Below are 14317 nucleotides of genomic sequence, written 5' to 3'. Positions count from 1 at the left end.
TAAACTCATAGACTCACAAATAGTTATAAATATTTTGAGATAGCATGACAACATTGAGCTCTGAAAAATGTATTAAAACACCATACCTCGTAAATGGATATATGTTCATGAAAAATTGAATCAGTTAAACGTCTAGACAAAAATATGTCAAAATAAATAAATAAATTACTATTCATAATAAAAAAATAATAAACTATTAAGAAAATTTGACTCAATTGATTAAATAATATGTATGAGTTAGTGTAACTTTTTAAATTTGATATTTATATTTTTATTATTATGTTATAGTATGAAATATATATTTTGTGAAAAATATCTCCTTTCAATAATATTTTTTTCATCTAATGATTTTACTGGTATTTGATATTTGTATTTGATTCGTGAATAAAAAATAAATATTCAATTACTTGGAAAAAAGAGAGTTAGTTTTCTCTCTCTAGGAAAGTAAAAAGAGAAATTTCTCTTCAATGACATAATTTTTTCCAATAAAAAGTAAATTGAGAACATTTTAAAAAAAAGATCTTATTTTCCTTTTTGATGGATTCACGGTATTACATCATTCTTAAGATTTCTTTCATTTTTATACTAATAATAAAATTTATTTTGAGATCTTAAATATTTTTTAGGTCCTACAAAAATTAAATGTAAATTAATTTTATGAAGAAAAAAAAATAATTTTTCAAATGGATATAAATCTTACCAACTCTTTTATAACAACTGAATCTTCATTTAGATCTTAACCATATCTTAAGGTTAAAATCTGTTAAAAATATTCTTTATTAGAGATGCTAAGAGACTTTATCATCTTTATCATATTTAGACAGTTTAAGACAACAACAAAGCCGTGATTTCCTTTTGACACGTCTGTCCTTTTGATGTTACTTAGCTTAAGATTGAATGGCGGCCGCAAAGTAAAATAAAATATGTAAAAGAATAGTGCGTTTTGATGTCTTTTAATTTTTTTATCCTACGATAATGTACATTGATATAATTCCACTTACATTTATAAAATATATTATTATTACTATGAGGTTATTAAATTTATATATAATTACTTAAAAAGATATTAAATATACCTAACTTTATGGACACCGAGAAACAGATTCAATTATAATGTGTCAGTTCAATGAACATACTCAAAACGTATAAAGAAAAATATCCTGTTGCCTGCTCATTTGAGGTTTCATTTCATTTTGCTTTATGATGACTTATCACAAATTTTGCAAACAAGGAAAAAACAGAAAAAAATTGAGGAGTATTGTGTCTGAACAAACTAAAACTAAAACAAGTGGAGTCCTCTTGAATTGAAGAGAAAAAAACAAAAAGTAGCATGCTCTACGGAATAAAAAAAGTGCTGGTGTGAGAAAGAATGAACCAATATGAATGAAGCGACCCAAAAGTTTTTAAACCAAAAAGACAGAGTGCGTTAAGAAACACAAACCACGAGCTCAGAGGAGTTGGCGTGTACGCTCAGCGAAGGTTGGTAAAAAATTAAGAACTTTAAATGAGAACGGGCTGTTACACACACGCGCAGATTCACGCGTGGATTTTCGTTGATGATGTAATAATAATGAATAACTTTCTTTTGGTCGAAATAGCTGGATTGAGATACTAACGATGATGAGATAGAGAGTGGAAAGAGAGAGAGAGAGTTGAAGTAAGAGTAAGCAAAGCCAAAGGAGAAGAGCATTATAGAGAAAAAAAGAAGAAAAAAAAGTAAGGGTGAAGACTAGAGATAGAGAGAGCAAACGCAGACGCAAACGCTGGTTGTTTTGTTGCTGCTTTATTATTGACTGTTGGAGAGAGAGAGTCAGAGATAAGACCTTCAAGTTGAGTTGAAATTTTTATTGCAATCTGTTTTTGTCAGTCTAATCAAATATTTTTATTTATTTATGAGCCTTCTAGAGAGAAAGGGAGATGAATGTTGTTACTTGCTATTAGTGGAGGCTTCTGAAGAGTAGCGTGTGTTGTTTGTTGCTGCAATGGGAACTCCACCAACGGATGAGCTCGTGAAGAAGATCCAACAGCTAGAGGAAGGACACGCGCACCTGAAGCAAGAAATGTCCAAACTCAAACTCTCCGATGTGAGACACGGCCACCATCGCCAGAGGTCACACTCCGTCTCTCCGCAGCGTTCCAGACTGGGCGCTCCGCCGAAGAAGCGGAGCGATGCACCGGCTGCGTGGAAGAGAGGCTCGTGTTCTTTTAAACAGTCCTCGCCGCTGCAGAGGGAGAGTCGCGGTGGCGGTGATCCTCAAATTCACGGCGGAGGAGGAGAAGAAGCTGCTCCGCGCCGTGGTCCTTCCGCCGTCAATTTCACTGAACGGCAGTATCTTAATATATTGCAGTCAATGGGACAGTCTGTTCATATATTGGATCTTAACTGTCGCATAATATACTGGTCAGCCATTAGTTTCAGTGCTTCACATTTTTTTTACTATTTTGTTTTGTTATTAATTTCAATATTTTTTTTCCTATTCTGCAATGAAGATAATTTAATGAAGATGCCTAATATATGAATGTCTTTACTTTTATAGAAACTTTCACATTTAACTTTTCTAAGAGGAGTTATATAAGTTAATTTTAGCTTATGAGAGAAAGTGAATTCATTGTCTTTTTTTTCTATGTATACTTAGGGAAAAGTTTCTTCTTATAAATATTTATGGAGAAGTTTCTTCCTATAAATATTTATAGAAAAGTTTCTCCAAACAGGACCTTATGATTAGCCCCTTGCTGAAAAATGGATGTGCTGACTGTGTTTGAGGTTTGATATATGTTGACTGTTGAGTGTGTAATGTTGTATGGTGATGAATGCATGAATTCAGGGAATCTACATTAAAAGCTTGTTTTTGAATAAAAATATAATCGGGGAGTAATTTTGCAGGAACCGTAGTGCGGAAAATCTATATGGTTATACAGCAGAGGAAGCTTTAGGACAGGATGGGATTGAGCTACTTGTAGACCCTAGGGATTTGGACTTGGCCAATAATACAGTGAATCGTGTTATGATGGGAGAGAGCTGGACAGGGCAATTTCCGATCAAGAATAAAATGGGGGAGAAGTTTTTAGCTGTAGCAACTAATACGCCTTTTTATGACGATGATGGAAGCTTAGTTGGGCTAATTTGTGTCTCTATTGATTTGCGGCCCTTTCTCGAAATGAAAGTTCCAATGCCTAGTGTAAGGAACATCGAGTCAGATTCAGATTCAGGTGGAACCCGACCTAGAAGTAGCATTACAAATAAACTTGGCCTTGACACTCAACAGCCGCTTCAAGCTTCTATAGCTTCGAAAATTTCAAATTTGGTTTGTGCAATAACTTTCTTGCTTATGGAATATTAATATACCATGGTGTGTCTTGACTCTTGACATTTAATCATTAAACAGGCATCAAAGGTGGGTAACAAAGTTAAGTCAAGGATCTGGACGGGAGAAAACAATTTGGATCGTGAAAGTGGGAGTGGTGAAAGTCATCATTCTGAGCATAGTTTGTCGGAATCTGTTTTTTTAGAGCAGAGAGAGGATGCTAATTCCAGTGGAGCTAGCACCCCCAGAGGTGATGTGCCACCATCCCATTTTGGTGCGTTTCCTCATGTCGAAGAAAAATCCCAGGGAAAAGCTCTGAGAGAGTCTGGTGATGAGAGTGAAGGAAAATCTATTCACAAAATCATACCTAAGGCGGAAGCCTGGATTCAAAGGAAAACATTATCATGGCCATGGAGAACAAAAGATCGAGAAGGATCAGATGCAGCAAATGTTCGTGTTGCTGGGCCATGGAGACAGAATGATCAAGAAAATGAATCAGTTAATCAGAAGATTCTTTCTTCTAGCTTGAAGCAAGAAAGCCAGGCAGGTGAAAGTAATCGCCCTACTAACCATGAGGCTTCAGGATCCTGGTCCTCCTTTAATGTTAACAGCACAAGTAGTGCCAGCAGCTGTGGGAGTGCTGGCAGTGGTGCTGTCAATAATAAAGTGGATGTGGACACTGATTGCTTGGATTATGAAATTTTGTGGGAGGACCTGACAATTGGAGAACAAATTGGGCAAGGTAATCACATTCTTAACTAAAGGGACAAGTTTGAGAACATAATCTTTTGATAATATCTATACTTTAACAACAAAAAGTATTTTTATGTTTGAAATGCCATTTACCTCTTTCTAGAGCTCTTTTAATTTATTAAACCTATGCTTTTAAACCCGAGTACCTAGTTAACAGTGGTTGTTATGCATTTTATGCCTTACCTATAACTTGTTTCCTATTCTAAATTGCAGGTTCTTGTGGAACTGTCTATCATGCTCTGTGGTATGGATCAGTATGTTCTTTTCTCTTCCTGTAATTACTGGTTTTAGTTTCATGCATTATAAAGGATATTCTCCAAGCAATTTGCCATAACTTGGATTTCTTTCATGCGTTCTTTTCCTTCTTGCCTTTTTGAGGTGTAAAGAATGTATGAGTTTTTTCATATATGTTGATTGTGCAAATTTTGATTGTTGCAACTGGTACTACTAGCATTTAGTATACTGAAGTCCTTTATTGTGCTAATTCACCATTCTTGAGTTAAGGCATCATAGGATTGCTGGTTGGTCCGTGAAATGAGGATGGCAACTCTAAGCCTGACAATGTTAGAATGTGCCTTTTATAGGTTGACAAGCTACATTTTTCTTACTGAAATTCTGATGTCAACTTATATTCATGTTTTTGCAGGATGTTGCTGTCAAAGTTTTCTCAAAGCAAGAATATTCAGACGATGTGATACTGTCCTTCAGACAAGAGGTATACTTTCCAGTAGCCTAATTTGCTAATTAGTGAGGAAGTGGCATAGGTTTAGAAAACAACTTTGGTTGCTGCTAATGTAACTAGGAGAGAAAAATTGTTTAGAAAATAGTAGTTTTCATTAGAAAAGAATAGTTTCCTCGGAGGATCTTACTTTGATGTTTGCTAAATTTATTACATTGTAAAGCCATTCATTTAGCTTAAATGATAAAGGTATGATTTTCGTAGCATGACTGGCTGAGTAAAAAGTTCAGTCTGTTTAGCCAGTGATATAAACTGACAGATAGTTATTTTTTATCTTAATCTCTTCTTGAAAATAAAAAAGTTTGACTTAATGTACTCTCTAGAATTTAGCCAATATGGAACTGTACCTTGTTTTTCCACTTCATCATTTTACTGTTTGATCACTTTTTTCTTCTAAACCTCCTGAGTGCTTGGCAGCCCCCTAAAATTTCTTTTATCTAACATTTATTTAACATTTTATTGTATGAAGGTGTCTGTCATGAAAAGACTTCGACACCCAAATATTCTTCTCTTCATGGGGGCCGTGACTTCACCTCAACGTCTCTGCATTGTGACAGAGTTTCTCCCACGGTTTGTTCTGAACTTTGCTTTTGACTCCTTTGTCTCAAGAGCATTATGATTCTAGTTTATCATCCTATGTTTCGCAAAGTACTTAATACTTATCTGGGCTGATCACTGCTGTGTTCATTTGTATTTTATGACTTCAGTGGAAGCTTGTGCCGCTTGTTACACAGAAACACATCTAAACTTGACTGGAGACGGCGAGTTCATATGGCCTTGGATATTGTAAGTATTTGGTAATAGATATATGTACCGTATGATGTCTCTCTTTTTCTTCTAAATAATGGTATACTATCATTGTCATGATGCTGTTTTTTTTGGTAGAGTAGTGTCTCATTCAGTTTTTCCCTTTTCTTTTTTGGTATTATTAATTCTTTTCGGATTTCTGTTGCTGGAGCAAAACGTAATTTTGACTTTCTATTGGAAATATAAATTCCACTTATATCTTACAAATTGTATCATTGTCCAAAGCATGTTTTATGCGTACAACTTACTTTTTCTACAGGCACGAGGTGTAAATTATCTTCATCACTGTAACCCACCTATCATCCACAGAGATTTAAAGTCTTCAAATCTTCTAGTTGATAAGAACTGGACTGTGAAGGTCAGCCACTGGTCACTTCTCTATTTTACAATGTTGTGTTGGAAGTCTATCCTTGATTGCTTAAAGATTTCTAGCATTGTTTCTGCTTAGCTAGACAATATCTTAATCACGTGTTAAATGAACAGGTTGGTGATTTTGGTCTTTCCCGTCTTAAGCATGAAACATTTCTCACAACTAAGACAGGAAGGGGCACGGTAGGCTCGTCTTGTTTTTTTCTCCCTGTGACTGTAATATATTGTATATGCTTGCAATTGTCCCTTTCTTTACATTTTCACCGCTAGAGGCTCAAAAACATTTTACTGATCCTAGGCATTATTTTGCTTTGTAGCCTCAATGGATGGCACCGGAAGTTCTTCGTAATGAACCCTCTGATGAGAAGTATGTTCAATCTATGCTCTCAACTACTCTTTCTCTCTACTGATTTTTAAACAAATTTCAGACTTTGAATATCTGTTTTTGCTGCTTCTTGGGAACATATCAGATCTGATGTTTATGGCTTTGGAGTAATATTATGGGAAATTGTAACTGAAAAGATACCTTGGGATAATCTCAACTCCATGCAGGTATTGCTTTCATGTGTAGATGAACCTTTGAAAATATATACATGTGCAGCTTGAAATGGTAGTAAAGCCTAATGAATGGAAATCCACTGCAGAGTGTGGTTTTATCTTGGTCAATCATTTGCTTTTTTATCTTATTTGTTATTCCAGTGCTTGAAAGTGAACTATAATACCATAGAGGGTGCAAGTTGGGTGTTTAAAATTGCGCCTTTCGTTTGCAGCTTATTTTGTTTTTAAGTTACACTTATTCTATGGTATTAAAGACCATGGTAACTGGAAGCTTTTATATCACATGAAGATTTTTTTATGGAACTATGGAATATGATCACTGTGGGTGCATATATGAACAACTGTTCCTCTAGGAATCTTGCAGGTGATTGGAGCTGTAGGATTCATGAATCAACGGCTAGAAATTCCAAAAAATGTTGATCCACGGTGGGCTTCTATAATTGAGAGCTGCTGGCATAGGTGTGTATTCTCATCTCTGTTAAACTTTTGTATCCCAATCCCAATCCCCCAAATAGCTTTGAATATCCAAGCATGAATTTTATCACTGAAACGAACATAGAAGTGACTTGTGCCCCAAAAGTTGGCCAGCTTACCGTAATTCCTTAAAAATCTTAATCTTAATATTACTTGCTGTTTCATCAAACTGGATTCATTTGCCCTTTTAATTATTTAATACTAGGTAACGTACTTGATGTAGCCTATATTACATTTTTCGTACTATATATTGAATTAGAAATTAGCCGTTGCATAGTTGACTTTGTTTTTTTTTTTTGTGAACATTGACTTTGGGTTCTTGCATTTGCTACTCGATATTTTTATAGGACAAATATTTGTGGACACCTCAAATGCTAGTTAATGCCTAGAAAGAGAGTAAAAAAAGATATAAAAATATAGCTACAATAGGTAATATGATATGATAGGTAGAGAAAGATTAAGAGAAATGAGAGGTGTTGATGGGTTGTTCAAAATTATAGGGTGTCCAAAAATCAGGACTCATATAGTTCTTTCTTATATTGAAAGATATTCATTTTATTCCTTATTTAAGAAACAACGGACCTATTGCCCCATATTGTCACGTCATCCGTAAATAATGGCACACTAAAACTGTAAAAAATTTATAGGGAACAAAACTGACAAAAAAATTATAGGGATTAAGCCCTTTTGTTTTATATGCAAATCCTTGATCGCATCTATTTTTCTGCGTCCTTTGAAGTCGCTTTACTCATTAATGTTGAAGCCATGATGTGGTGGAGTTACCAAACATCTTTTGTTGAGTTATAAATTTGTCTATTCCTACCAGCGATCCAGCTTGTCGGCCAACGTTCCCAGAACTGCTTGAAAGGCTTAGAGATCTGCAAAAACAGTATGCCATTCAGTTCCAGGCAGCCCGATCCACTGCCAAGGAAAGCACCCAAAAGGAGTCCTAGACAACCTTGGAGCTATTTTTTCTGTCACCTGTGGCTGTGGCTGATGCTTAATGATTTTTTTGCATATATTTTACCAAAGCTCCTGGAGTAGATGAGCTGGTACACAGCACAAACAGCTGGTCTTGGAACTTAGAGAGGTGGGGATTACCAAACTTTTGATAGTGAATTGGGTTAGTCATCTTTTTTTCTTCTCTAGTGGCATCTTAAAGTTTCTTCAATTGATTGGTGGTGTTGTATGTTTGGAGTCTTGTCAATCGGATCGATTACCACCCGCATTGTACTTTTCTATGCTAATGTTTGCGCCACTATTTAAAAGTTGTACAGACGGTAGCGAAAAGAAAGGGAAAAAATTCATTTGACTACATAGATTAGAAATGAATCACAAAGTCATTGTGCTTCTGTGTTTTTAGTTAATGTTGAATCTCTATCATTGCCCACTTTAAGCAAAAAAGTGCAGCTTAGCACGTCAGACAGCCTTTTAAAGGAACCATTCAAAATTTGATTGGCCTGTTTCAATTCATCTTATGGGACGAGTGTAGACAAGAATTCCAAGCATAGATGGTAATTTTCAATTGCATGGGCATTCTATTGGTATACCATTTTTTATAAATATTAACTGAACTTTAAAATTCTTATTTCCTAATGGATGCTATAATAAAAATAAAGTAATATATGTAAAATAAAATAAACAACATTTATTTCAAATTAAAAACCCCTTTTATTTCTAACAAATAATTTCTAATAACATTGTCAAAACCTTAGTAATATATTTTTACAAGATATTATGAGCTTTTTCAATAGAATATTATGACTTCTTGAATTTAGGTAGTGATTTGCCTAACATTTTCTAGTTTTTTTTCTTCAAGTTAAATCAAACACGTTTGAAGGAAAACTCTTAAAAGAAATCAAAGACCTTATTTTTTATAAAAGAAGAAAAAATAACTTCTAATAAAAAAAACTAATTGAATTCTTTTAAAATAAACTACACACTTTAGTCTCTCCTCCCTCTCATTTTGAACTAATTGATGTGACAAAAAAACAAAACTTTTAGTTTACAAATATTTTAAACTGAAACTATCAAACAATTGAGTCAAACATAACCTTATTTTCCCTCCTACTAATTTCCTTGTTGACCAGTGGAAATGTGATGTACCTTGTAAGCAATGTGCAACCGAAGAATAACGATAAGGAGGGAAACATCCCATGCAACTAGTAGAAATCTGAAAAAACTTCACTGGTGGGGAATTTATATAGCCTACTTCAGGACTAAGGTTGCTTTTATCACTTGGGAAGTGCATTATACTTTCAGATAAATAAATTACTGGGATTCCCCGACAACAAAAGGATGACAAACTAATGGCTCTAAATACATCATGATACTAAGGATAAAGAAAAGACACCGTACATAGCATGAACTGTAGCAGCGTCTGGAGCCAGCTATATGCTTTTCCAATAGCATTTTGGGAATCTCTCTTGAATACGGAAAAGCATGCGAAAACATAGTGGACGCTTCCTTCCCGACAATGTCAACTTCAATTAACACCAAGAATCTAGGCTTTATCAACTTGGAAGTAGCAACATTATGGAAATAACCACTTGCACAAGCTGTTCCGCACAATAATTTACAAGAGCTTGTCAAGTACAAGGCTTTCATTTGACAACACTAGTTGGTAAATTATTAAGTACTGAACTTGAAGATGAAGGAGCTCCACGCTGAACATGCTAATGAGCTTATGTAAGTAATAAGCATGAAGATACAAGACGCCAACTATTCCAAGCTCCAACACTACTATGCATAGATGATCCATCAATTTAGTTCCAAAATTTGGTCAATTTGATGCATGAATGAAAGAAAAGAAGAGAGTTGTTACCGAACCCCAAAAAATCTAAGAATTTTGATGCAGTCAATTTTTGGGTTGATAGTTAAAATAGGAACTCATTCAACTATTGGTAAAAAAAAATATCAGTACCAAAACCCTCAAATTTCCACAGAATTTCTCAAGAAAAAATTGTTTTAATGGTATGATCCATTTCCACCATCCAAGGGGTGCTCCCTATGGTGATGCCATGTGTTCAAATCCCACTCCTCATTTTCCCAATCCCAGCTGGAAATTCTAGCTTGAAACTATGTATATCAAAACAAAAGAACTACTCCTGACACCAGGTTCCCTAGTCTTCATGAAACATTAGTTTATTGGTTCTAAGTTCTAACTACTTAGATTGAATTGAGCCCAATGTATCGTGTAAAGGTCAGCACCAAACATAAGAGCAGAACAATGCAAGACAGCTTGGCTAATCTATTCTATTCTTAGCTCCTTTATGTAATTTATGCTTTCCGGTGCTAGCTAGCAAGAAAGGAGGTAAGAATATAGTAATTATGTAAACATTTAAACACGTGTTTCAGTACATGGAACGTATAGCTATAAGATTTCAGAGCAAATTAGGTCATGGTATTCAGATGACTGAGATAAATATCATTTTGTAAAACATCGACACTTCCATTCCCACAACTCTAGCGAAGCAAGTGCCTGATTGCAGCTACTGCATCACCTTTATGCTCACGCAAGGTCCTTTCAGCCACCTTTTTATCCAGCTGTTAGAAACAGCACATAAGAAAAAGATATATTAATTAACCAATTAATTGAAAAATAACAAAAGATTTAAAAAAAAAAAATTGAAGTTACCAACCTCTAGTTCATTTGCAATTATGTCAACATCAGCAGCATTTATCTTAACAGCAGCTAATTCTTTCTCCCTAAAATTAGAGAGAGAGAAGTACAGATTAAGAGTTGATTAATCATATGTAGAAGACAGAAAAATAAATAAGGAGTGTAAATAGAAAATGAATTTACCTCTTACGCATGGCTTGCCAGTCAGCTTCAGAAGATGCAGCAATTGATGCCATGGCCTGCCAAAATCGTTAGAAAGTAGCGCAGAAATTCAGTTTCAACGCGAATCAAACCGTTATTGAGAAAATTTTTAGCAACATTTGAGAGAGAAGAACCTCTTGGACTCGTGAAGAATCGAGTTGGCGATCCTCGACGCGGTCTGTGAGCTTGTCGAAAGCTTTGCTCTGTTGCTGCAAGTCCTTCGAATCCACAACCCTCTCTACTCCTTCGTCTGAACCCTCCATCTCTCTCTCTTCACGCTTTGTGCCCCAAAACCAATGCAATTCCACAACGCGCACAGTTCTGCTATCGTATTAGTAAACGAACGGAAATTTCTTACACCGACGCGCAACGATGGAAGAAGTGCTTTTGATACTGCTTGTTTGTGCTGGGTTGATCTTCGGGCCTTACTGGGCTGGACGTGAGACCCACTAGCATTAGGGAATGACTATTATCTCCCTACTTTTGCTATTTCCACCCCTATGTGCTATTAAAAAAATTTATTCTGAAAATACTCTTTCACATAAACACAATTTTGTTAACAACATACACAATGAAACTATGTTTCTTTGGTGTTTGAGCATGTGAAAAAAAAGTATACAATAAAAACATGATTTCATTTTATATTTGGTTAATGAAATCGTATTTTCATGAAAGAAATATAACAAAAACATATTTTTATTGTGTATTTTTTTCATAAACCCTCTTACACAATGAAAATATATTTTTTTTGCATACTCTATACAATGAAAACATAATTTCATTAAAAGGATATTTACAGAATTTTTTTTTTAATGCACGTGGGGCTGTTAATAGCATATTTGGGGGTGAAAGACTTTTGGAGCTCATATAGATTTTATCTAGTTCAAGCAGATGACTAACTATCTTTGGAAAACTTGACTAATATTCTTTACTCTTTAGTGAAGTCTCTGTTTTCAGCCACATTTTTGTCATTTTAAGAAATGCATTTCAATTTCATACTGTTTTAGTGTGTATGGTGGACTCATTGTCATGGCGTCGCAGGAACTGTGAGCTGAAGGAGCTTGGGCCTATTTTTGTTATAGATGCATCTTTTTGGTTATGAACTCATGGTAGAACTTTAATTTTAAAAAAAGTCCAATTTAGATTTGTTAACATGTGAAAAAGCAATTATTTGAAGACAAAATAATAAAAATATAAATATTTGGTCAAAAAACAAAAACACAAATCTACGTATAAATCAACATGCAACGCCGAGTTTAAACGTGTGTGCTTCCTTGTGCTTTTACATTTCAATTCTATTAACGGTCTCGTCTTGCTTCTGAAGTGCTGAACAGCTAGCTTAATTAGGATATCCCCAACCCAAGAGTTGGGTGGTTGATCACATGATACTGCCGTCCAGCTATTCTGACTTACTAGTAATTAATTATAGTCCCATTTTTTCTTAATTGTTGAAAATGAAGTGATTACTGATAGGGATGTCGTTTGGTCCCAAGTGTTGCCAGTGGAGGTCCGGATTCTCCTAAACTAATTTGTTGCCTATAGACTCTAGGCTAGCTAGAGCGAAGGAGTTTATCTAAACTCCATGACCAAATACTATATGTAAATATGCAATGTAAGTTAATAAATATTTCACAAGAATAATAATAATACGAGAATAAAGATACTCGTCCATTTTTCCATTTTGTTCACCCGTCATTTACTCGGAAACTATATTTATCTATTATTACTAGTAGGATTTGTTCATTAATTGATAATTTTGCAATTGAAGTTTTATAATTATTATTATTATTATTATAAAAAAAATACAGATTGAATGGCGGCATTAAAATTCATTTAAATGCAGGTATTTTATTGGTAACATGCACTAATCCTTTAATTTTTCTATACCTTTATTTGTTAGATAAACCACTTTTTAATATTTAAGGTTTTGTGAAATATGTGTATATATACCTAAGAAGCCTTTTACTATATATTTATGAAGCAACTTTTACGTGTGATGGGGTGGCTAAACGTCCTGGAATGCTATGTTTCTAAAACTAGGCTAAACACTAACAGTTGTGAACTTCATTTAATTTGATACTGAAATGGCTTAAAATCAAGCTCACATGCTAATCCCATATATATGGCTTTGGACCGACAAATAATACACATGGTAGGGCAAGCTTGCCAGTTATAGATGACAAGAAGAGCAGTATAAAGACGTGAGAGTCTTCAACAATTCATAATTGCGATCTGCCAATTGCAGTCACTTATAGAAAAATTTTCTACGTACAGTTTTTAACTCAGACTGAAAATAGTAGAAAATTAATCGCTCTATATCCTTGACCTCGACCAGTTACGTCGAGCATTGAATATATTTACCAACTGGCTAGAGTAATACTATTGGACACGAAAACGCAAATTTACCAACATAAAATGTCATGAATAACAGATTTTTTTAACAGAGAAATTCAATTTCTGATCTACTTTTTTTTATATGTATGAAAAAGTATCTGCTAAAAGATGTATGTCAACCATTTAAAAAATTTTAGAATCTTGATGGACTAGTTATTGATTTCTGTTTAAGGAATACCCTAATTTTACTATAAATTAAAAATGAGAAATATTTTATGTACATCTTTCTTTTTTGTAGATCTTGATTCTTGACTATAAAAATAAGGATTATGTTTCATGTATCAAGTGGTTGATGTAATAAATATAGCACGTATATATTATTGTAATCTAATCTAATCTTTTTATTTAACAACAGTGAGATCAAAAGGTGTCATACATAGGAGGATAAAAAAAATAACTAATATATATAATTCCCTCAAACAATAAAAAATGTAGTTAGTTCTATCTTTTATTCAGGGTCAAAATATTGGATATTCAGGGTCAAAACCTAATCATTTTTATTTAAATTCATACAATGACCCGGGCAAAGCTCCTTTCACTTTCTCCATGTTTGTTCTTAGCAACATAGTAACATTTATGTTAATAGTTATTACTTCTACTCCAGTACTGTACTTAAATACTAAAATGAAGTAGTTGATGGTTGGGACATGACAATTAAGATTTCACCGGCCAATAGATTCGTCTTCCAAACAAGTTTGAACTTTTGGCGGTGTTCGACAGATGATACCTCCATAAGTCTACGTGTATTAATGGTGTGTGTGCTCTTGTTCACACTATAAATAAGTCCTTCTTTCCCAAGCTTTCTCATAGCAACCACAAGAAGCACTTTCAGCTCTATTTTCTCTCTTTGTGCAAAGATGGGAAAATTAAAAAGCTATATTTCAGTACTTGCTGTGACATTTGTATTGGTGATAGGAGTAGCTGAATGCAGAAAAATAAAAGAAAATGAGTTAGTTGACAGTTTTGGAGGAGGTGGATTAGGTGGTGGTGGCGGTGGAGGTTTTGGTGGAGGAGCTGGTGCAGGAGAAGGGATTGGAGGCGGACATGGTGGCGGCATTGGAGGAGGAATAGGTGGAGGTGGTGGTGGAGCAGGTG

General features: G+C 34.6%; 3 protein-coding genes across 5 annotated transcripts in view; 2 read left to right on the top strand and 1 right to left on the bottom strand.

The window, feature by feature from the left end:
• Positions 1 to 1273: 1273 nt before the first annotated feature.
• Positions 1274 to 8372, top strand: LOC100800867 (serine/threonine-protein kinase STY8). 3 transcript variants are annotated; one of them, XR_005892399.1, is made up of 13 exons: positions 1276 to 2401; positions 2885 to 3305; positions 3387 to 4047; positions 4272 to 4312; positions 4705 to 4773; positions 5267 to 5367; positions 5505 to 5583; positions 5864 to 5962; positions 6088 to 6156; positions 6291 to 6340; positions 6444 to 6525; positions 6885 to 6990; positions 7832 to 7886. XR_005892399.1 is itself a non-coding variant. In XM_003529472.5 (13 exons), the coding sequence occupies exons 1-13, from the start codon at positions 1983 to 1985 to the stop codon at positions 7956 to 7958; spliced, it is 2313 nt and encodes a 770-aa protein (XP_003529520.1). In that variant the 5' UTR covers positions 1281 to 1982; the 3' UTR covers positions 7959 to 8372. The 3 variants fall into 3 exon arrangements, 2 of the variants coding, with proteins under 2 accessions (XP_025985128.1, XP_003529520.1); XM_003529472.5 differs by having other exon boundaries at positions 1281 to 2401; positions 6896 to 6990; positions 7832 to 8372; XM_026129343.2 differs by lacking the exons at positions 6444 to 6525; positions 6885 to 6990; positions 7832 to 7886 and adding an exon at positions 6526 to 6877 and having other exon boundaries at positions 1274 to 2401.
• A 1954-nt stretch (positions 8373 to 10326) lies between these two features.
• Positions 10327 to 11136, bottom strand: LOC100527218 (uncharacterized). Its single transcript, NM_001249617.2, is given in 4 exon segments — positions 10327 to 10551; positions 10647 to 10713; positions 10811 to 10866; positions 10963 to 11136. Coding segments are annotated over 4 exon segments (333 nt in total). The 5' UTR covers positions 11092 to 11136; the 3' UTR covers positions 10327 to 10470.
• A 64-nt stretch (positions 11137 to 11200) lies between these two features.
• The window catches only part of LOC106799322 (glycine-rich cell wall structural protein-like), a 10427-nt gene continuing 7310 nt past the window's right edge, over positions 11201 to 14317 (top strand). Inside the window, exons 1-2 of the mRNA XM_014777532.2 lie at positions 11201 to 11267; positions 14138 to 14314. Of these exons, the coding sequence (XP_014633018.2) occupies positions 11201 to 11267; positions 14138 to 14314 (244 nt within the window). The remainder of the gene's footprint in view (positions 11268 to 14137; positions 14315 to 14317) is intronic.

This window comes from Glycine max, chromosome 7 (assembly GCF_000004515.6).
Source record: "Glycine max cultivar Williams 82 chromosome 7, Glycine_max_v4.0, whole genome shotgun sequence".
Classification (NCBI taxonomy): Eukaryota; Viridiplantae; Streptophyta; class Magnoliopsida; order Fabales; family Fabaceae; genus Glycine; species Glycine max.
This window is presented reverse-complemented; position numbering and strand designations above follow the sequence as displayed.

Coding starts and splice junctions, on each gene's coding strand:
- LOC100800867 (XM_003529472.5), top strand. CDS start 1,983: ATGGGAACTCCACCAACGGATGAGCTCGTGAAGAAGATCCAACAGCTA. Junction 6,526..6,895: donor ATAATCTCAACTCCATGCAG/GTATTGCTTTCA, acceptor GGAATCTTGCAG/GTGATTGGAGCTGTAGGATT. Junction 6,991..7,831: donor ATTGAGAGCTGCTGGCATAG/GTGTGTATTCTC, acceptor TATTCCTACCAG/CGATCCAGCTTGTCGGCCAA.